A 23,662-nucleotide genomic window follows, 5' to 3' on the forward strand; every position below is an offset into this window, starting at 1 on the left:
TAAGCAAAAGTCCTCGGTCTTTATTCTTGGTCTTTAGGGGGAGAAGTGAAGAGGATGGACACAGGATCTCCACGACTTTCTTTCTCTTCGTCCACTGCCAAAGTGACCCTGGCTAGTCTTACTCCACCCCCTAATCCTTCCCACAATTCTCTGTCTACATCAAAAGATCCAGCCAGCACAGAATGGTGGGAAGGGCCATTTTCCAAGCATGTGCTAAGAGAGTAGTGGCCAATCCATAGTTAGCCTTAAGTGCTCGGTTGTCTGACCCCAGTGCATCAACTCAGAGTTTCAGCCCTTTACACTTACGTGTACAGCACCCTCACTATCCCTAAGCTTCCTTTCTTCACCCAGCAAACATTTATTAAGTACCCACTGAATGTAAATCACCGGGCTCTAGAACCCTGCAGATCCTGGAAGTCCAACCAGCCAAGAGTTTGACTTAATTGTCACTATCCTAAAGACAAAATGGCTGAAAACTGCTCAGTGTTCCGATGAGGACGTGTGGTTGGGTAGACGTTCATCAGCACGGCCCTCTGGGACAGACCTTCCAGTGGACAAGTCGGGCTCAGAATTAAGCAAGAGGAGGAGCCGGGGCGAGGCTGCCTTTAGGAGACTACAGAGCTCCCAAGATTCCCTTCCCCAGGCCCCTCTTTTCCCACTAGAATTGGGACATGGGACATAGCTGTTTCTGAGGAATGAAACATGAGGATGGAAAGAGAGGGCAACGGAGAGACAAAGGAGGAGCATAATTATAGCCAGGGACCCGAATAAAAGAATAAAAATAGGAGAAATGTAGGAATGAACAGTGGGTAGGTATATGTTTAACAACCAGCTCCCTAGGTAGGGGAGGGGGACATGTACACACAAGCTACTTTAAAATTCAATCTACATTATCTCCATCATTTTCTTAAGTCAATTAACAGAATAATCAAAGGGAAAATGCAAGCCCTGACTTGTAACCTTTGCTGATTTTCAAGATGTAAATTTTGATACTGAAAATTTTACAATTGGCTCTCTGCATCAGTCCCCACTGCCTCAAGCATACTCTTGAATGAACAAGGGCGTGGGCTGGGCTCTTTTTGGGAGTGACATCCTGCAGAGTTCATTTGATAAGGAATTGAGAAAGACCCTTAGAACCTTGGACAGATCCCTAGAGCTTCTCTTATGGGAAGCCATGGAGGGGCATTGCCCAGGATGGGCAGGTGGGGCTGGGCTGCAATCTGTATTAGCAGAGGGACTAACCAGTACAGACTATAGATCCATTGGTATCCATGCCAGGGATATGAAATAAAGAAAAGTGAAAATGACACCTGCCCTCAAGGAGATTCCATTCTATTGGTTGAAACAACATGTTCAGTCATTTCAATTTTGTCCAACTCTTTGTGACCCCTTTGGGGGTTTTCTTGGCAGGAATATTGGAGTGGTTTTCCATTTCCTTCTTCAGCTCATTTAACAGATAAGAAAACTGAGGCAAACAGGGTAAAGTGACAGTCCTGCCCCTTGGGGTTTCCAGGAATCAGACTGCAGCAGAAATGCATCATGGGGATTTCCGGGTTACTAAAAACGGGAGCCGGTGAGTTGGCATCTGGGGGGACTCGTTCTGCACTCAGCTTGGCCCGTCTGGGCCGTCTGGTTGGATTTCCAGCCATGGCGGCTTCTTGGTTGAGCCATTGGCCACAGCTTTCCTGGGTCCGAACACTCGCTGCTATGGAGAGGGTAGGAGAGGCTCCAGGCATTCTGGGCTCCAGGCGTTCTGGGCTATCCAGGAAAGGGGTGGGGGGTTTTTGTTTGCTGTGTTCCTGGGAGGAGGAGGCTGGGGCTGGAGAGGGGGGGGGGGTCTTCACGATCCCCGTAGATTTTTGTGCACATCCCAGATCCCACAGGGGCCGTGGCCACTCCGCTCAGCTGGGCAGACCCCAGAGCCTTCTCCTGGAGGGCTGACAAGAGCCCGGCAGGGGTCCCGAGCCACGAGGCCATAATGAGTAGTTTCAGGCTGAGATCCAGAACACGGGCGCAGCTTCTGCCAGAGTGACGATGCGTGTGCACACGTGTGTGGGCATGTGTGTGTGTGCACACGCGCGCCTCGTATTCACTCCCCCCACTTTTATCGGATACCTGCCCTAAGTCAGGCACCGAGAGGGCGGAGCCAGGAGCCTGAGAGGCTTCAGCTCCGTGTGGTATCGTAGATTTGGAACTGAAAGGATTGTAGAGATCAGCTAATCTTAACTCCCCCATTTTACAGATGAGGAAACTAAGCCCCAGTGAAGGGTTCTATGGGTGGGAAGTAGCAGAGGCAGGATTTGAACTCTGGTCTATGAGCTTCAGAGCTAGCGTTCTTTCCCCAGCGCCTCCCTGATGGAGGCTTGCGATGATCTGTGAGCACACACTGGCCAGTGTGGAGGAAACCGAGTCAGAAATGGAGCCAAGACAGCGGGACGGTCTCGGAGGCTGGGCCCCTGACCCAAGATTCAGAACTTTTCTGTCTGTTTCTAAGGCCTCTGGTGCTAGGGCGGCCCCTTCTCAGAGCCATGTCTTCAAATTTATAAAATAAAATACAGAGGCATGCAAAGGAAACCAATTATTTTGAAATACAGCCATTAAATGGTGTATTTTTAAGTTCCGAAGCTCTGTTCAAAAAAGAGCAGAATGATGCTTTTTACTTCCCTTCCAAAAAAATAAATCTAATGGATGGCTGCATTTCCAAGTCTGGGAGGTCCTGTATTTCAGGATCCTTGCAGAGCTTGCCAGGGCAGGGGGAGGGAGGGGGAGGAGAAGGGGAGGGTCTCCTGAGAGAAAAATTTCTCAGGCAAAAAGAGTCATGAGTGGGAAAAGTTTAAAAAGCCCTGGTCTAGGAGATCCATTAATCTGGAAATAGAAAAACCCTCAATAGACTGTAAGCTTCTCAAGGGCAGGGACCCCTTTTTTATTTTTTTGATACAGAGGACAGTGCCTGGCACAAGGTGTTTAACAAATGTTTTCTGACACCCGGCTCTGCTCCTTGCTGTCTAGACAAGTCGCTTAGTCTCCTCGGTCTCACTTTTCTCATCTGGAAAATGGGGGCAAAACTACTGGTGCAATCTCACAGGGTTGTTATGGACCTTGAAGCACATATAAGTAGGAACTGAAGGCGCTGGGGTTAGAGACAAAAATGGAGCAGTACTAGCCCCGAAGGAGCTTATATTGCCCTAGAAGTCAGGGAAATAAAAGGAAGGAGCATTTATGCAGCCCCTACTATGTGCCTGGCGTTACTTACAGCAACCCTAGGATGTAGGTCCTATTATTATTGGCTTCTTTTTGCAGAGAAGGAAACTGAGGCAACCAGGAGTTAAACGACTTGCTCCCGACCTTTCCCAGCCAGAGGTGACACGGGAGATCCAAAATTCTGACTCAGTCACTTGAAAATGCTGATTTCAAAGTAGTGCCACGGCTCCCTTTCATCTCCTGTCCCTTGTTCCTTTTCCCTTGTGACGATTTCCCCTCTTTCCAGGACTCTTGTATCAGGAATACCGCGACAAGTCCACGCTTCATGAGATCGAGACCAGGAGGCTACAGGATGCCGAGGTTCAGGTGGACGTGGATAAGTCGCCCGACAGCGAGGAGACCCCGCCGGAAGAGGAGCCCGCCAGCTCCCCCGAGAAGAAGCCGCTGCCCCAGATCTGCCTCCTCAACAACGCCAACTCCAGGTTCAACCTCTGGCAGGACCTTCCAGAGATCAGGAGCAGCGGCGTCCTGGACATCCTGCAGCCCGACGAGATCCGGCTCCAGGAGGTGAGTGGGGGCCGGCGAGAACCCTCAGCCCCGGCCTTGAGCCTTCTCTGGGTGCTGCCGTGGCAGAAAGGGGCCTTAGAGGCGACTGGGGGGAAATGGAGGAACAGAAAGAGGGGGCCCGCCCGAGATCTTCCAGCTACTAGCTGGCAGAACCAGGATTTGAACCCATGTTGGTAGGGGAGCTCAGGAGTCATCTGGGTCACCCTTCTTGCTTTATTTATTTTTAATTTGGGAGAGACAATTGAGGTAAAGTGCCTTACCCATTGTCATATGGCTATTAAGTATCTGAGACTGGATTTGAACTCTGAACTCCAGAGCCTGTGCTCTGTGCACTATGGCACCATCCAGTGGCCTCTCTTCTTGTTTTATAGACGAGGAAACTGAAGGCCAGGGAGGGCAAGGGGGGAAGTACATGGCATCTGAACCGGGATCCTTGGTCTCCAAGGCCAGAGTCCTTTCCATCGCGCCACCCTCATTCAATATTCAATTGTGTTCATTCAGTAGAATAAAAGATAAGTTTCTGATTCTGGCATCCACAAGTGCTGGTCATGTGAAGGAAAAAAATTATCCCTCTCCTTGGGGGTCTCATGTTCTGTTTGGGAAAGCACAATATAAATGCAAACGACTGTGGGGTGAAGGAAGACCCGGGCAGGACCGTACCGTGACAACGGACCGGGATTGTGGAAATCTTTGCAGGGGGCCCAGCCATGGAACCAGCCCCTAATGATCCCCTCCTGGGCAGATTCCCTGTGAAGCTTCCTTGGTTCCTTCCCCAGCAAAGTGACTTTCTCTACCATTGGTTTCTCAAAGCATTTGTACTTATTGTGATCTCCCTTGTATAATGGATAGAGAGCTGACATAGGTCAATATATGGATAGATGGATGGTTGGGGCAGAGGGATGACAGATGGATGGATGGATATTTGGACGGATAGATGGACAGATGGATGGATATTTGGACGGACAGATGGATGGATAGATGGATTGATGGACAGATGGATGGATGGATAGATGGATGGATATTTGGATAGATAGATGGATTGATGGACAGATAGATGTATGGATAGATGGTTGGATATTTTAACGAATAGATGGACGGATGGATGGATATTTGGATGGATAGATGGACAGATGGATGGATGGATGGATGGCTATTTGGATGGATAGATGGACAGATGGATGGATGGATGGGTGATCTCCCTCCTTCCCCTCTTACTTTCCTACTATTAAATCATGTCTGGCATGTAGTATGTAGTTAATACATGCTTGTGGAGTGGTTGTGAATCTTTTGAGTTCAGAGTTAGTGTTGTATCTATTTTTGTGACCCCTTATTTTCTATGTATGAAGTTATATGAAGTAGATACCTGATTTTGGAGGGAGGTTATTCATGTTAACAAACTATTATTATTTTAGAGGAATATAGAACCACATCAAGAGCTGGCAGGGCTTTAGAGCTTATAAGTGTTGTAATATTCTTCTCTAAAAAACATAATGTTCTCTGGGAGCAGGTTTCTTTTCAGTTCAATAATCACTTCAAATGCAGCCAGGAGTTTAAGTCCAAATCCTTTCTTGTTTCTTCAAAGTCTTGTCTCCTTCACTCGGGGCTCGGCTAGTTTTTCTGGAGGCCTTCTGGAGTCTGGGTTCTGAGAGCTTAAGCTGCCTTCTCTGGCTTCTCAATCTCCTCCACTGAATCCTGGCTGAGGTTCCGAGAGCTTCTAGTGGGCTTGTCCTTCCTGGCCCTGACAGCTCCTCCTTATAAGCTTCACAATGAGTATACACCAATCATACACCAATCATTACATCACTAGGAAACCATTATTTGTTGTAGGATTAAATCAATACTAAACTAGATTTAACCATTGTCTCCTCAATTCCATTTAGTACCTTGTTTCAGGTTCTGGCCCATAACAAAGTATGACCCATTTTATAGATGAGGAGACTGAGACAGGTCACACAGCTGTCTGTGGCGGGATTCGAACCTTGCTCCACATCAGTGTTTTGTAAATTGGAGCCTGTCTCCTTCGTCCCTAGATGTGAGCTTTCTTCCCAGCCTCATTCATGAGCGAGCATCCTCGCCTGGGATGTTAGGGACCTCCCTAGGTCAGGGCTCCCTTTCCTTCATCGGGAAGACCTGACTCCGCCAGATGCACGCCCCTTAAAGGAAGGCCCGTTTCCGTTTCTGTCCCGTGTCCCTGGTGCCTACAATCGTGCCCGGGGTGTTGAGAACGGAAGAAACTAGGATCCCTAGCATATGGCCTGTTGTGACCTACTTCTGAAATGTTTCTGAAAAGACATTTATAAATACATCATCTCATCGTCTCTATATAATTAGAAACTGTACTTGTACCACAAGGGCACTCGGCTTAAACATGAGGATTTACCGTGTGGGTTTCTTTTCAGAAGAAGCCTGTTTACTCCTTTGGGGACATTTATCTGTGACCGGCCGAGAGCAGGGGCCTCTTTTGGGGCCCTGGAACTTCAGCAGATCCGTGGAGTCCAGTTTGTGGGAACGCCGGCCTCTGGAAGGCTGGGAGAGGAAGGCTGTGCGAGAATGGCTTGTGTCCCAGGATTGTGGGGAGAGCAGGCCCTTGGGTCACTCAAGCTGTCCCCTTCCTTAGTGACTGCTCCCCCTCCATGGGGATCCCACTCCCTAAACCCCTTCCCGTGGAAGAAACTCTGCCTGCCCATGGGAATGCTTGGATTTTTACCAGCCCATCCCCTGCTTCCATGGATCTGGCATTTCATCAGCACGGGCGCTCACTCGGGGGACGGAGAGCACCACCTATCTTCTGTCATTATCTTCCACCTCACCTCGTAAATTCCCCAAGGGAGTCAGTCCCAAAGGCGTGAGGGCCACAAGAACACTAGTGGAGCCCACGGGCTGTTCATTAGTCACACCTCTCACCCACCCTTTGGCCACAGTAAGTGGAACGTTAACAATTGCTTAGCGGTAGTATGGCAGCAACTAGGCACTGACCCACACTTAACACCGAACACCAAGATAAGGTCAAAATGGGTTCATGATCTAGGCATAAAGAATGAGATGATAAATAAATTGGAAGAGCATAGGATAGTTTACCTCTCAGACCTGTGGAAGAGGGAGGAATTTATGACCAAAGAAGAACTAGAGATCACTATTGACCACAACATAGAAAATTTTGATTATATTAAATTGAAAAGTTTTTGTACAAACAAAACTAATGCAGACACGATTAGAAGGGAAACAATAAACTGGGAAAACATGTTTACAGTCAAAGGTTCTGATAAAGGCCTCATTTCCAAAATATATAGAGAAGTGACTCTAATTTATAAGAAATCAAGCCATTCTCCAGTTGATAAATGGTCAAAGGATATGAACAGACAATTCTCAAAGAAATTGAAACTATTTCTAGCCATATGAAAAGATGCTCCAAGTCATTATTAATCAGAGAAATGCAAATTAAGACAACTCTGAGATACCACTACACACCTGTCAGATTGGCTAGAATGACAGGGAAAGATAATGGGGAATGTTGGAGGGGATGCGGGAAAACAGGGACACTGATACATTGTTGGTGGAATTGTGAACACATCCAGCCATTCTGGAGAGCAATTTGGAACTATGCGCAAAAAGTTATCAAACTGTGCATCCCCTGTGATCCAGCAGTGTTTCTACTGGGCTTATACCCCAAAGAGATACTAAAGAAGGGAAAGGGACCTGTATGTGCAAAATGTTTGTGGCGGCCCTGTTTGTAGTGGCCAGAAGCTGGAAAATGAATGGATGCCCATCAATTGGAGAATGGCTGGGTAAATTGAGTAAACTGTGGTATATGAACAATCGCTTAGCGGCCCCTTATTGTTGGAGGGTGCAGACTGCTCCCGTCCCGCTTGTACTTCTGTGCCCTCCGAGTAATCCCCTTTTCACCCGGCCCACCTTTTCTCCACCATCTACACTCAGCCCTTCTCTCTCCACCAGCACAAACTCGGGCTTTGAGAGGGAAGCCGTTCCTTTCTCTTGCTGAGAGTCAGATCTCCATGACTCTTGTCAGCCATCACCACGCCATGCTGATACGTGGGTATCATCCCTCCTTTCTAGATCTCCTTAGGGGCCGTCTTCCCCCATTAGAATATGATAGTGGCTGTTTGCTTGCTTAGATTTGTTTTTTTTTTTTAATTTTTATTTAATAATTACTTTATATTGACAGAATCCATGCCAGGGTAATTTTTTTACAACATTATCCCTTGCACTTGTTTCTGTTCCGATTTTTCCTCTCCCTCCCTCCACCCCCTCCCCTAGATGGCAAGCAGTCCTATATATGTTGGATATGTTGCAGTATATCCTAGATACAATCTATGTTTGCAGAACCGAACAGTTCTCTTGTTGCACAGGGAGAATTGGATTCAGAAGGTAGAAATAACCCGGGAAGAAAAACAAAAATGCAGATAGTTCACATTTATTTCCCAGTGTTCCTCCTTTGGGTGTAGCTGCTTTTGTCCGTCATTTATCAATTGAAACTCAGGTCTCTTTGTCAAAGAAATCCACTTCCATCAAAATATGTCCTCATACAATATCGTTGTCGAAGTGTATAATGATCTCCTGGTTCTGCTCATTTCACTTAGCATCAGTTCATGTAAGTCTCGCCAGTCGTCTCTGTATTCATCCTGCTGGTCATTCCTTACAGAGCAATAATATTCCATAACATTCATATACCACAGTTTACCCAGCCATTCTCCAATTGATGGGCATCCATTTATTTTCCAGTTTCTAGCCACTACAACTTGCTTAGATTTGTATCCCCAATGTTTAGTTCCTTGCATGATACACAGTAGGTGCTAAATAAATGCTCTATCTAATTCCTCACAGCCTTCTGTGTGACATGGCTCCCGGTCATCCAGTATCATCTACAAAATATCGGTATTAAAAAGAGAACCTTTTTAAGGGGTCACTAAAAGAGCTTTGGGCCCCCCACTTCTTGTTTACTTTTGAGTTGGGTTCTTGCCCTTGGCAATATTGGTCTTCTGTAGCTCTACACATATGTCTGTGCATATTTACACATCCACGTGCATATTTATACACACATGCACATGAGATTTGGGGGCCAGGCTGTCGTCTGTGGGTCGTCCATCTAGTCCGAGTCAGAAGCTTTCTTAGAGAAATGAGCAATCGAGAAAGAAGCTGGCACCGTCGAGTGGAAGGGAGGAGAGAGAGGGAACTGGGGGAGTAGCTCCTGGGTGTTCTAATGTGATCCTTGCTGGGTCAAGAGAAAGTGAGAAAAGCCTGGGAGTGGAAGCCCCCCCCCCCAGTCACAAATAGAATGAGGCCCATGGAATCCAATATCAGAGAACACCCCCACCTGCTCACCCTAGATTACTCTTCAGGACCTCACGGCTGGGAGAGATCACCCAAGGGGTAGAGTTGGGATCCAAGTGAGAGTCCCATGACTTCAAGGTCAACGCTTCTAGTTCAGCTCTCCTTGCTTGAATGGGGAGGGGAAATGGGCAAGGCTCCCCCCAGCTGGGCACGCAAGAAGGGGTGACAATTACCTCTCTGACTGGGGCCATGGGAGTATTATTCATGCACTCTTCACTTCTCTTCTCCAGCGTTCTTCCCGGCCCACCATCTTTGCTGGAGCTTCTCATCTTTGGCTCTCATTTGGCCCCTGGAGAGACATACAATAAGCCTAATCTTCCTTCCCATTGCTCTGCAGGTCCTGTAGAGCTTGTAATGAGCTAAGCCCTGCTAATTCTTTTACCCAAGAGCCCCTGCCTAGGCAAACCTCCCCTGGCCTCTCCTTATGCAATTGCCTTTTATTTCCCCCCCACTTGAACGCAGTTTCACATCTTGCCTCGTGGGAGCTGGCCCAGTCCGACCTTTGGTTATCTTGTTTCTGTGGCTGAGCACATTAGCAGTCTCTCCTAGTTTCCCGTCCTCTGCAGATTTGATAAGCAAGTTGCTGATGGCTCTCGTCCAATCAGAAATGTTGAGCAGGAATGGGTCAAGGTCGAAGGCCACCAGAGACCGCTTTCCTCCTCACCAGGAATCAGGTGGATCGTTTGCATCCCGCTGGCCGAGCAGCACGGCTCAAGTAACTCTTGATTCACGTCCCTGAGTCTTGTCCAGTAAAATGTCATTAAAGCTTTGGTCAATTTTTATTGGACTCAATATATTCTAGATCTAAGACAGCGATTCTCCAATGCTTTGATCTCAGGACTCCTTTATGCTCATAAATATTATTGTTTATGACCAAAAACCATTTGTTTTTATGACTTGTATCTGTCAGGATTTCCCATTTAGAAATGAGAACATCCAAGTATTATTGTGAAAATAGTTTTGACCCTGTGTATCCCCTAAAAAGGTCTCAGAGGCTCATGGGGTCCCCCAAGCACACTTGGAGAAAGAACCGCTGGTCTATAGTATCCCTCTCACCCGGTCAAAAAAAATAATGAACTGATGTAGCATGACTTCAGTCAACTAATAAGTATTTATTAAGCTCCTATTATATGCCAGGCACTGTACTGACTGTCGGGGATACAAAGAACCCTACGAGACTGCATTCTAATCTGGTCTAGAACTCTGGCCCAAATGGATGTCAATGAGTTCATTAGTCTATAATCCGAGAAAGGATCCTAGATCTCGAGCTAGAAGGTGTCTTGGAGGCCATCGCAGCCAACTGGCTAATTTTACAGAAAATGAAACTGAGGCTGAAAAGATTAAAGTGATGTGCCTCAGGTCACATGAAAGGAGGATTCAAATCCAAGTTGTCTGACTCAAGCCTCTTTCTGCAGCATCTTCCCTCTTGAAGATAGGATCAGTATTTTACCGGTCCCTCTCTTATGGCGTCTCCTCATTTCTTGAGGACTCCCCAGAGACAAACAAGCAGAAGTGATCTCAATGCCCTGGTCTGAAATCTACCTCACCCAGGGGAGCTGAACGGTTATGGAGGACCCGTCGAGCTCAGAATATCTATTGCCTTCATTATTCTCAGCTTCGCCTCCCCCTTAAGCAAACCTCCTTCCCCTTTTCAGTCTGAACATCATTTTCCTTGGCAGAGAAAATGGGAGAGAGAGAAAAAAATAACAACCTATCTTTTCCCTTCTATTCTTGCCCAAATGCGCTTTTGTCCCATAAGGCTGGTGGCTTTCTTTTCATACAGGAAAACTCCACCTCTGCCCCTACCATCTTGCTTGCTTTTGAACCAAATACTGGTGGCCGGGTTCCATCCTACCCGAACTCAGGGATTCATGTGAAATTAATCCAACTACATCAAGGGAAAATCTCAAATTTGTCGTATTTCATATGATTTCAATGACCTTCCTTATAGTTTCCAGTCTTCTTTGCAATTACTTTCCCCTTCCTTTGCCATATCCAATCTCTTTTGTGATATTAGATTTAAATCTATCTGGACATTTCCCCCCAACCCTCCATTTTCAGTAGGGATCTTCTTGTAGGCGATGCTCCTTCCAAATGTGTCTATGAGATTCACTCCATCGCTGGGATGAGAGTCCATCTTTTTGATGTCTTGAGTTGTGGTCCAGAAAGCCAGATCTTATTCTGGGCAGCTAGCTGGCAAGTGGATATAGAGTGTCAATCCTGGAAGCAGGAAGACTAATCTTCACAAGCTCAAATGTAGCCCCAGACACTTCCTAGCTGTGTGACTTTGGACAAGTCACTTACCCCTGCTTGCTTCAGTTCTTTTATTGTAAATGGATACAGAGTGTCAGGCTTGGAAGCTCAAATGTAGCCCCAGACATGTCCTAGCTGTGTGACTTTGGACAAGTCACTTAACTCTGTTTGTTTCAGTTCCTTTTCTGTAAAATGAGCAAGAAAAGGAAATGGCAAAACCACTCTTGGATCTTTGCCAAGAAAACCCCAAGATGGGTCACAAAGAATCAGATACAATCAAAGTGACTGAACGATGACACCATTTTTCAACGCCATCTTTGTGGCCAGCTGCTCATGTCTCCTATTCTCACTTCTCTTCTGAGGTTCCAACCTTCAAGGGAAGGGAGGGATAGAAGGCTATGTGTGTTCCATAGTCTTCATTTGTGCACCCATAACTCCAGAACTTGTCTAGCTTTCTGCTAGAAGTACCTTTTGTTCCCAGAGGTCATTGTGTCTTAAAGTCTTGGCTGATTTTCTCTCCCAGTTTGAATCCACTTCTCCCAGTTGACCATGGCTGGTCTGCCTCAGGCTGCCATCACAAAGTGCTGAAAGTGCCTCCACTAGTCTCTCTGCCAAGAAAACCTCAAGAGGCGTCTCAAGGAATCAGTCATTGAATTGGCTGATAGAGGAGATAGTGCCCGCCCCCATAAAGCTTGCAGTCCAATAGGGATGAGGAATGTTCACCATAAGTACGATGCTGAGTAGGGTGGGTTAAGAGTCTGGAAGGTCTGAAGTTGTTACTTCAGTCAGTTACTTAGAGGAAGAAGATATTTCCTGTGTCTGGGGAATCTGGCAACTCTCGATTAAAGAGGTAGAATTGGAGCTGGCCCAGAAAGGACGGGTCAGAATCGGAGGGTACCCCTATCCTTCCAATCCTCCTCCATGTTGTCCTTCACTTTTCACTCTCCCCCACTGTTGACTTCCATTGGGCTGCCCATTTGTATCATCCCCATCCTGCAGCATCTCTAGTATCTATCCCCTTCCCTCCACTCTAGTCAGGCCTTTGCCACACCCTCCTGGATTGAGCACCAAGGTCAGCTCCATGTGTTGGGCCTCATGAACAGTTTTGTAAGCTAACTACCAAGAGGATTATGTGAATGTCTTTGTCCAGTGTACAGAGAGGGGAAAATATGACTCTGCTTCTGACAGGATGATGAGAAATCCCAGTCCCCCAAGGGGGTGCTAATGGCTGGTTTTTCATTATCCTGACATCTGTTAAGCATTAAACATATAATGCCTAATAATGACTCATCGCCCGTGGTCTTAAATGAGCAGATTGCCTCCTTAGTGACTGTTAATGATACAAACAGCAAAACAAGCAAAAGATATCATTCAGTCTTGCTCTTCATCAACTGAACGATGGCTGCAAAAAGGAGGGAGATAATTCAGGGAGTTCTGGGAATCATTCAGAGCCACTGACCATAGTTTCATTCTTCTTTTTTTTCCAATATAAAACAGGTCTTTATTAGTCATTTGTAAAAAGAAGACTTGAAGAAAAGTGAGGGAAATGAAAGAAAGTGAAAAATGATATGATTCAGTTTGTTTTCAATTAATATCAATTCTTTTTCTAGAAATGAATTGTATGCTTCATCATGAGTCCTTTGGGGTTGTCTTGGGGTGTTGTATTGCTGAGAATAGCTAAGTCATTCACAGTTCTTTATCGAAAAATAGTGCTCTTACGATGCACAATGTTCTCTTGGTTCTGTTCACTTTGCATCAGTTCACGTCTTTCCGATTTTTCTGAAATCATACTGCTTATCATTTCTTATGGCACAATAATATTCCATTATATTGTATACCACAGCTTGTTTAGCCATTCCCCAATTAATGGGCATCCCTCTGATTTCCAGTTCTTAGCCACCACGAAACAAGAGTTGCTATAAATATTTTTGTACAAATAGATTCTATTTTCTTTTCTGCATGTCTTTGGGATAGAGACCTAGCAGTGGTGTCGTTGGATCAAAGGGTACGCAGCTTTATAGTCCTATGCGTGTAGTTCCAAATGGCTCTCCAGAATGATTGGATCGGTTCACAACTACACAATAATGCATATTTTCCTTTTCCCCCCAGCATCGCCTCCAGCATCCCCCATTTTCTTTTTGTCATGTTCGTCAATGTGATAAGTGTAAGGTGGTACCTCAGAGATGCTATGATTTGCATTTCTCTGATCAATAGTGATTGAGAGCATTTTTTTTCATATGACTACAGATAGCTTTGATTTCTTCATCTGAAACTGCCTGTTCATGTCCTTCAACCATTTACCAAAGTGGCTGTGGAGTCAAGAAGACAAGTTGAAATCTTGCCCTAGAGATTTACTAGCCATGTGACCTTTGCCCCTCTATGCCTCCTCTTTAAAATGGGGGGTTGGACTCAGTAACATCTAAGATCCTTTTGTACTTGAAATCCGTGAACTCAGGAAACTTCCCTCATCTCCCTTAATCCCTGGCTCTTTCTTGAGACTGTTACCTCCCCTCCATTCTTCATCCTCCTCTGTCCATTTCCTTCTTCTTTCAGAAGAGATTCTGGGAGAATTTTTGAGAATTTTCTTCCTTGGACAGGCTTAATCTAGAATTGGAGCCACGTTGAGATGGTTGAGTTCAGATATACTTTAACCCTGAAGTTTATAATGGAACTATAAAGACTCCTCATGGTATTTATGCACACAAACTGCTATTTCTCCTAGTCTCAGGACTCTGGGGATTGAAGGGTTCTTTAGAGGGGTATTTTTAAATTTCAAAAGAAAGGCTTGATTTGAAAAATACTTTTAGAGAGCTCACTCTGTAAGCATTTATTGAGTGCTTTGTGTATGCAGGGTACTGTGCAAGGTGCCATAGAGGATACAGAGATGACTAAGATGGGGTCACAGAATCCCCAAATTAAAAAGGTTTCAGCACCCTCTTCTTCCCATACTTAAAGAGGAGCCCCACATGTAACTACCCCACAAAGGGACATGTAACCCTTATTTGAAAAACTTCTCTGGCGACCGTCTGTCACTAGTTTCATCGCTGAAACCTTTTTAGCTTGATAGGAACTGTCCAAATTTGTTCCCTGTGTGGTACAACCTTCAAGGACCTGGGTCATCTCCTTTTCACATGGAGACTTCAGAGATAAACCTTAGCAGAGACAATAGAAGGCAATGCTACTTAAGAGCCACCAAGAAGAATGGCTAGGGGAGTCGATGCTGATTCATAAAATGTAGATCAGCCTAAATGAGTATGTTTCTAGGATCAGAATTTAGCTCATGCATAAATAATCGGAAGCAGGGGGCTGAAAAAACCCCACTGAATAGAAGCACATACTGGAAAAGAAAAGCAGGGTAGGTATCAGTTAATCAGTGTTATGGCAAAAACAGTCGTCGAGACTTGGGTTTGAAGTAATGAATTTTTGTGGAGAGGGAGTTTGGAAGGAGGGAACCTCAGTGGCCCTGGTTGAGTTTGGGGGGAACTGAATCCCTTGCTGTAAGAAGCTATTGATCACTGGGAAACAGCTAGTCGAAAAGCACAGGGAAAAGGATGTGACAAACCATTGCATGTTTACAATGAGAAGTGTTCAGGAAAACTAAGATTTAAGATGACTAATGATCTATAAATAGGTGACAGAGAAGGATGTTTTTGAGCTGAATGCTAGTATCAAAGCTTCAGTCTACCCCTCATTCATCCATCTACCCATCTATCTATTTGTCTGTTTATCCCTCCATCCATCCACCCGTCCTTCTATCCATCCCTCTATCCAGCCAGCCAGTTAATGAGCTCTCTCGCTTGGATGCCTGCTGTCTTTCAGAGGCTTTCCTCCCCCTCTCAAAAAATACTGGAAAATCTGTGGCAGGTCCCTGATCCAACTCTAGCTTTGTTCTATTTTTTTTTCTTTTCTTTTAAAGCATTTTACTGATGTTCCTCTTAGATCATTGTCATTTCCCAATGAGCCTTCCTTATGACAATATGTATAGTTCAGGTGACTATGTCTGCAAACACCTGCCTCCTTCTGCACCAAAAGTCCACTTTCTGTATCCCAGGAAGCTGGAAGCATGATTCACCAAGTCTTCTGGAGTCACGGCTGGTCATTCCAATGGAATGATCCCTGGGGTTGGAGTCTGAAGACCCTAGTTTCAATCCTATCTCAGCCACTCACCCTGAACATCACTTAACATCTCTGTGTCTCATTTTCCCCTTTGGCAAAATGAAGGTGATTCTAAGGTCCAGTGGTTTTTAAGGTCCTTTCACCTTTAAGTCTATGATCTTGTGAGTCTTAAAAAAAATTTCCTGAGTCTAGTCCTTAAGGAGCCGTCATTCTACTGGAAGAACACAGTGCCATACTGTACACTATAAACTTAGGGCAAGAAGCGTAACACTGAGTGCAATGGAGGCAAAGGAGCAGTCCAAAGTGCTCTGGGAAAATGTGAACAAGGAAAGGACATGGATGGATGAAATAAAGTTTCATGAAGAAGACTTAAGGAAAAGAAAATGTTGGGCTTAATTTTTCCTCCATAAATCAATAAATAAGTACTAAGTACCTACTGTGTGCCTAACACTTTAATGGATGCTCTGAGCATCAAAATGAAAATAAAGCAATCTCTGCCTTCAATAGTTTATATTCTATTGAGACAGAAGGGACAATGTGTACATAATTAATCGACAATCGTTTATTAAGTGCCTGCTCAGTACAGAGACAGAAATCAAATCATCTCTATTCTCAGAGAGCTTGGATTCCACTGGGGAGAAAAGAATGTAATATAAGAGTGTGTATAAAATATGGCACTTTGGGGTGGGGTGGGAGGAAGGGAGGGAATGAGGAGATGGAAGGAAATGGGTTGGAATCAGAGAGGAAATAGTAAATATTTGATGACCACTCCAAATAGAGTGTAAGCTCCTTGAGGGCATGAGCTGTTACAATTTGGTCTTTTTCTCTTTAGGTCCTACCTAGTATAGTAATAATAAATGCTTAATAAATGATTTTTGATTGAACAGAATGAACACGGAGGGTAGAGTCAGGGCTGGTGTGCTACTGCATTCTCAACCCTGAGCCACCACCATGGAGATATGGCCCTAGTCTTGAATCATGGACCTAGTCTTGAATCTCGCCATCTGACTACAGGGCAGAGGAGAATGAAGAAGAGTCTTTGCCTCCATGTTCCCTTCTAGAGGAGAAATGTAAAGGAGCCACCCTATGGGCAGCAGCCTGGAGCTATGGAAGGGCATAGAGCTTGGGGTCAGAGGCCCTGGGTTCAAATTGTGACACTTGTCTCCTCTGAGACTTAAGATAAGTCAATATACTTTTCTAGATTTCAGTTTCTTCATCTGAAAATAGAGAAGTTGGATCAGCTGTTCCTTTCCGTTCCAAATTTGTATCCTATGTCCTCTATGGGTCATTTATTTTCAGGTTTTTTTTCTTCTTTCCCTATTTTCCCTGGTATCCTGCTTAGCTTTTTAGATATTGTAGGTTAGGACAAAGGTTACAGTTAAAGAGAGAAAAGCCACTTTAAAATAATATTTTCAGAAGAGAATATTTTTAGAAAAGTTCCAATGTATTTTGTACATTTTTTTAACCCTAGGCCAGATAGATTTTTATATCAATTATTTGTATACACACACACACACACACAAATATCATGGTTGGTACATTTTTATTGCTTAATGTACAAAATGCACATTAATGTACATCAAATCTCTCTCCTACCCCAATCAGGGTATGAAATGGTACCTTAGAGTTGTTTAAATTTGTATTTTCTAATTATTAGTGAGGACAGCTAGATGGCATTAGATGGAGTGCCAGGATTAGAGTCAGGAAGACTTATCTTCCTGAGTTCAAATCTACCTTCAGACACTTACTATGTGACCCTGAGCAAATCACTTAACTCTGTTTGTCTCCGTTCCTCATTTGTAAAATGATCTGAAGAAGAAAATACAAATCATTCCAGTATCTTTGCTAAGAAGATTCAAAATAGAGTCATGAAGAATTAAACACGTTTGAACAACAAAAAATTATTGGTGATTTAAAGCATTTTTTCTTATAGTTGTTGATTTGGTTTTCTCCTCTCAAAACTGCCTATTCAAATACTTTAACTAATTGCCAATTGGGAAATGGTTCTTATTTTTGTAAATTTGACTTAATTACTTATATATTTCAGAAATGAGACCTTGATCAGAGAAATTTGCTGCAAAGATATTTTCTCAGTTTCCCACTTTTCTTCTAATTTTAGCTACACTAGCTTTGTTTGTGCAAAAATAGTTTTCATTTTATACAAACACAATTACCCATTTTATCTCCTATGAACCTCTGTATCTTTAAAAAAACAATAATAGTTTTTTTAATTTTCAAAATAGATGCAAAGATAGTTTTCAACATTCACTCGTGCAAAACCTTGTTTTCCACAATTTTCTCCCTCCTTTCTCCCACCCTCTTCCCTAGACAGCAAGCAATCCAATATATGTTAAACACGTGTAATTCTTCTATACATATTTCCATATTTATCATGCTACGCAAGAAAAATTAGAACAAAAATGAGAAAGAAAACAAAAAGCAAGCAAACAGCAACAAAAAAGGTGAAAATACTATATTGTGATTCAGTCCCAACAGTCCTCTCTCTGAATGCACATGGCTCTTTCTATCACAAATCCACTGGACCTGGCCTGAATCACCTCATTGTTGAAAAGAGCCCCGTCCATCAGAATTGATTATCTCATAATCTTGTTGTTGCTCTATACAATGTTCTCTTAGTTCTCCTTATTTCACTCAGCATCAGTTCCTGTAAGTCTCCCCAGGTCTCTCTGAAATCCTCCTGCTGATCATTTCTTATAGAATAATAATATTCCCTAACCTTCATATCCTATAACTTATTCGTCCATTCTCCAACTGATGGGCAGCCATTCAGTTCTCAGTTCCTTGCCACTACAAAAAGGGCTGCCACAAACATTTTTGCGCATGTGGATCTTTTTCTCTTTTTTTTAAATCTCTTTGGGATACAAATCCCGCAGAAACACTGTTGGATCAAAGGGTCTGCACATTTTAATAGCCCTTTGGGCATAGTTCCATTTTGGTGAACCTCTGTATCTTTTGCTTGGTCATGAGCTCCTTCTCTACCCCTAGAAGACTTCCCTACCCATTTTTTCTCTTGTCCACTAATTTACTTATATCACCCTTTATATTTTGAGCTTATTTTGGTATATGGTTTGAGATATTGGTTAGACCTTGTTTCTGCCATCGTTTTTATCAGATAGTGAGTTCTTGCTCTAATAGCTGGAATATTTCGGTTTATCAAACACTAGGTTACTGGGCTCATTTGCTTCTGTATAACATATACCTAATCTGTTCTATTTATCAACAACTATATTTCTTTCCCAATACCAAATTGTTTTGATGATTATAGCTTTGTAATATAATTTGAGATCAATTAATGCTTGGTCCCCTTCCTTCCTGTTTTCTTTCAATAATTCTCTTTACATTCTTGACATTGAATTTTGTTATTTTTTTCTAATTCTATAAAGTAATTTTTTGGTTGTTGGATTCTTTTAGCACTAATTGTCATCTAGTTGTTTGCAGTTGTGTCTGATTCTTCATGACCTACTTGAGGTTTTCTTAGCAGAGATATTGGAGTGATTTGCCATTTCTTTCTCCAGCTCATTTTACAGATGAGGAAACTGAGGCAAACAGGGTTAAACAGCTTGACCAAGTTCATACAGCTAGTGTCTGAGGCTGGATTTGAATGCAGTTTAGCACTCCTGACTCCAGTTTAGCATTCCTGACTCCAGTTTAGCATTCATCCATTGTGCCACTTAACTACTCATATAAGTAAGTTAGTTTAGGTAATATTGCCATTTTTATTGTATTAGCTTAGCCTATCAATGAGCAATTCATATTTCTCTAGTTATTTGGTTCTGTTCTTTGTGAAACTTATCCTATAATTGTATTCATATAATTCCTGTGTACATTTCTTGGCAGGTAGACTTCCAAGTCTGGTACAATCCATAATTATTATTTACTTATTTGTTTGTTTTGCTGAGGCAATTGGGATTAAATGCCCAGGGTCACACAGTTAGGAAGTGTTAAGTGTCTGAGGCCAGATTTGAATTCAGCTCCTCCTGACTTCAGGGAGTCCATAGTTATTTTTTAATGGAATTTATTTTTCTAGCTTTTCTTGCTGGGTTTTGTTGGTAATATACAGAAATGATGATTTGTGTGAGATTTTTTGTTGACTTTCTAGAGTTCTTTGGGCAAATCATAGTATCATTGGCAAAAAGTGATCATTTTTGTTTCTTCGTTACCTATGCTTATTCTTCAATTTTTCTCCTTATTGCTATAGCTAGTATTTCTCTTGAATTTAATTATTCCTTAAATGTTTGGTAGATTTGCTTATAAATCTATTTGGTCTTAATGATGAGGTTCAAATGATGAGGCTAGTGGTGTGAGAACTGGGGTGGGGAATCCCTTCTGGTTGGCACAGGTCCAATGAGAAAGAATTCGCAAACCCAAAATCTATTAGTGGCAAAAAGGGATTTTTACTGGCACTGAGAAGCCAGCTTTGCTAGGAAGACAGACTTCTTAGTGGGTAAAGGGTCCTGTTAGGGAAATAACAAAGGTTAACACTGAGAAGAGAATATCTTCACAGTGGGCAAAAGTCCTGGCAGGCAGACTTGCCAGGCAGAGAGCTTCCTTGGCGAAGTAAATTCCTGTTTTGGACCTCTGCAAAGATTTGGGGTTCAGAATTGTCTTTTATTAGCCTTCAATGTTGTCAATGACTGGGGCTTAGATTTCCAGTTGAAAAGAGAGTACTTATTTTGGAGCTTCAAGCCACTCAATAGGATTATCAGGCCATGATCTCCAACTGAATAAAATCACTTAACTTGGAGAGAGGGTGTTGTCGGGAAAGATATGCTTTTCCCAGGGGAGAACTTGAGACCCTTCTTTTACAGATTAAAGGGGACACAGTTTTGGGGTTCACCACCATCATCTGGGATTTTTCTTAGTGGGTTCATTTATGGCTTGTTCAATTTCTTTTTCTAAAATAGTTATTTAAGTATTCTATTTCCTGTTCTCTTAATCTGAACAATTTATATTTTCATAAATATTAATCTATTTCCTTTCAAATTTCATTTTTAATAGACTAATCACTGAGCAAAATAGACCCTAATAATTGTTTTTATTTCTTCTTCATTGGTAGTGAATTTACTTTTTTTTTCATTTTTGATACTAATAATTTGGCCTTTTTATTTAAAAAAAAATCAAATTAGCCAATGACTAATTTTCCTCATCTCCCACCCCCTCATCCACAGAAAAAAACAAAACAAAACAAAACAAAAAAACCCTCCTTGTATTAAGTTTATTTGGGGGGTTAATTTGTTAATTTTTGTTAATATGTCCTTTGACTTTTAGAATTTCTGTTTTGATATTTGAGTATTTTAATTTATTGGGGGATTTTCCTAGCTTTTGCCCAATTGTTTAATTTTCTCTTTCTCTATTTTTTAATTTTTATTCTTGGGGATGCAATCAGGTTTAAGTGACTTGTCTGGGATCAATTAGTAATTAGTAATTATCTGAGATCAAATTTGAACTCAGCTCCTCCTGACTCCAGGGCTGGTACTTTATCTACTGTACCACCTCACTATCTCTTTTCTCTTTTTTTATTGATGTAAGTACTGAGAGATATACAGTTTTTTCTAAGTACTACTTTGGGTGTATCCCACAGATTTTGGTATGTTATCTTATAGTTGTCATTTTTAATTAAGTTATTGTTTCTTTGATTTACCCATTTTTAGGATTATTTAGTTTCACATTAATATTTAATCTATGCTTCAAATGCTTTTGATTGAACCTAATTTTATTGAATTATGGTAAAAAATACATTTACTATTTCTGCTTTTCTGTATTTATTTTTGAGATTTATATGTTTCACTACATACTCAGTTTTTGTAAAGGTTCCATGCACAGCTGAAAAAAAATGGTATGTTCCTTCCTATTCTTATTCAATATTCTCCAGAGGTCTGTATTAGCTAACTTTTCTAAAATTCTATTCATCTCCTTAATTTCCTCTTGTTTATTTTATAATTAGATCTAAGAGGAGTAAATTGAGGTCCCCTCACTGATGAGTTTTTCTACTTATTTCCACTTATAATTCATTTAACTTTTCTTTTAAGAATTTGGATGGTTTGCTATTTGGTACATAACATTTTCATATTGATATTAGTTAATTTTCTATGGTACCTTTTGGTGAAATATAATTTGTTTAGCTCTTTTAATTAGATCTGGTTTTCCTTTTGCTTTCTTTAAGATCTTGATTGCCATCCCTGCCTTTTTTATTTCAACTGAAGTATAACTGATTTTGTTCCAATCCTTTATTTTAACTCTATGTATATTTTTCTGTCTCTGATGTGCGTCCTCATTCATTTTATGAGAGAGTCAATCCCATTCACATTCATAGCATTATGATTAAGTATTTTCCTCTAGCCTCTTGTCTTATATTTATCCTTCAATTTTTCTAACCATGTCCCCTCCATAAGAATCTATCTTCTGACCATTGCTTCTGACCTTACTTTATCCTCCTTGTTGTCCCTTGCCTTTCTCATATCTACTTTTTCTTCTACATTCCTGTTGGTAAGATGAATATCTAAGTTCAACTGAGTGTGTGTATATTTATATTTTTCTCCTTGAATCAGCTCAGATGAGATGCTCATTCTCCCTTCATCCCCACTAACCTTGCTTGTGTATATAAACTGTTCCATTAACTTATTTCCATATGGCATGGAATCAGGCCTTTTGCCTTTGTGGCTCTGCATCTCCTTTGTCCGCTAGCCAGCTTTTCAATGTTGAACTGTGTTAATGTGTTAAATGAAATGTGTTAAACTGGGAGACCCTGAACACAGCCCAGTATCAATTTGCCTCCATTCCTCCATCTTGTCCATATCATAGTACAAAGGTCTTTGTTGATATTTCTTTAAAATTGAGTTATATTGTATTCTGATTTATTTATATGTTGTCTTCTCCATTTGAATATGAATTCCTTGAGGGCAGGGACTATTTTGGCTTTTTCTTTATATCCACAATACTTTTTTAAAAATGCCCTGCACACAGCAAGCAGTAAGCACTGTTGATAAATGCTTGTTGGTTGGTTTACCAACCAGAGAGTTTAGTATCATTGTCATGAAAAGAAAGGTTAGTCTAGCCACTTCTTCTGGGAATTGTTTCCTCTATAGATTCTGTTCTCATCTCCCATCTTGATTCATTTATACTGGTCATCTCACATTTCTGAAAGACATTTCCTCCTTCCCCTTTATAGAGCCCTCTCCCATTAACATACATACCCGGCACCATCTTCTGAAGGAACTTTTCTAATCCACGTCTCCCCAAAAGTCAGTGCCCCCCCTCAACGATATTCCCTATATTCAATTATTTCTTCTCCATCACAATTTTCCCCAGTGCAGTTTCAGTATATCACAGGTTGGCATAAGAAATTAAAAGAGAATTTTTTTGTGTGAATTTTACAGAAGCTGCAGATGATACACGAAGGCCAGTAGGTGACATAGGAAAAGTTTAGAAACTCACAAATGCATAAAATATAAGCGCAGTATTGTCTAACAGCAACATATTTTATATTTAATATCATCACAATTCAGACTAGTCTAGCATGAAGGGAAGGTCATAAAGTTTTATGTGGATTTTCCAGATCATGGAAGCATTGTGTCCCTAATCCCTGTGATGTGGAAGGAATAATTGTATTTTTACTTCTTGTTCCTACCCTCCCCCATTAGAATCCTTTGTAAAGAGAGATTGTTTCATTCTTTGTACTTGTAATCCCAGTCCTGGAATAGTGAAGGACACATTTGTTATGCTAAACTCTCAGAATACAAAGAAAGGAGAAGGGTAAAACACTAAACCTTCCCTCAAGGAGATTATATTCTAATGGTGGAATTAGACCATTACTGGGAACATACAAGATATATACCAATGATTGATTGCCTGATTGGATTAACAAAACCATCCCAGACTTCACGTTGACTGCTTCCTTTTCTAGATGTTTACTAGAATAATACCTTGAGTAATACCTGCTAGAATTTTGCCAGGCCCTGTGGTCAAGCTCATCGTCCAATGCTCCATTTTTTCCCCATATTGAAAATCAGGCAAACATTTGCCCTTCTTCAGTTCTGACTTACTTTTCCCCTCCTCCACGGTCTTTCAAAGGTTGTTGATAGCAGTCACTCTAGTCCAGCCAGGATCCGGGGAGGCAGCTTTTCTGAGTCAAGTGACTTGAATGCTGAACAGCAGC

At 42.2% G+C, this 23,662-nt stretch overlaps 1 protein-coding gene across 2 annotated transcripts in view; it reads left to right on the top strand.

Moving 5' to 3' along the window:
* Positions 1-23,662, top strand: part of NGEF (neuronal guanine nucleotide exchange factor) — a 66,083-nt gene that overhangs the window by 12,392 nt on the left and 30,029 nt on the right. For both annotated transcript variants that reach the window (XM_051999322.1, XM_051999323.1), the window contains exon 3: positions 3,488-3,768. In XM_051999322.1, coding sequence (XP_051855282.1) covers positions 3,488-3,768 — 281 coding nt within the window. The remainder of the gene's footprint in view (positions 1-3,487; positions 3,769-23,662) is intronic.

This window comes from Antechinus flavipes, chromosome 4 (assembly GCF_016432865.1).
Source record: "Antechinus flavipes isolate AdamAnt ecotype Samford, QLD, Australia chromosome 4, AdamAnt_v2, whole genome shotgun sequence".
Lineage (NCBI taxonomy): Eukaryota > Metazoa > Chordata > Mammalia > Dasyuromorphia > Dasyuridae > Antechinus > Antechinus flavipes.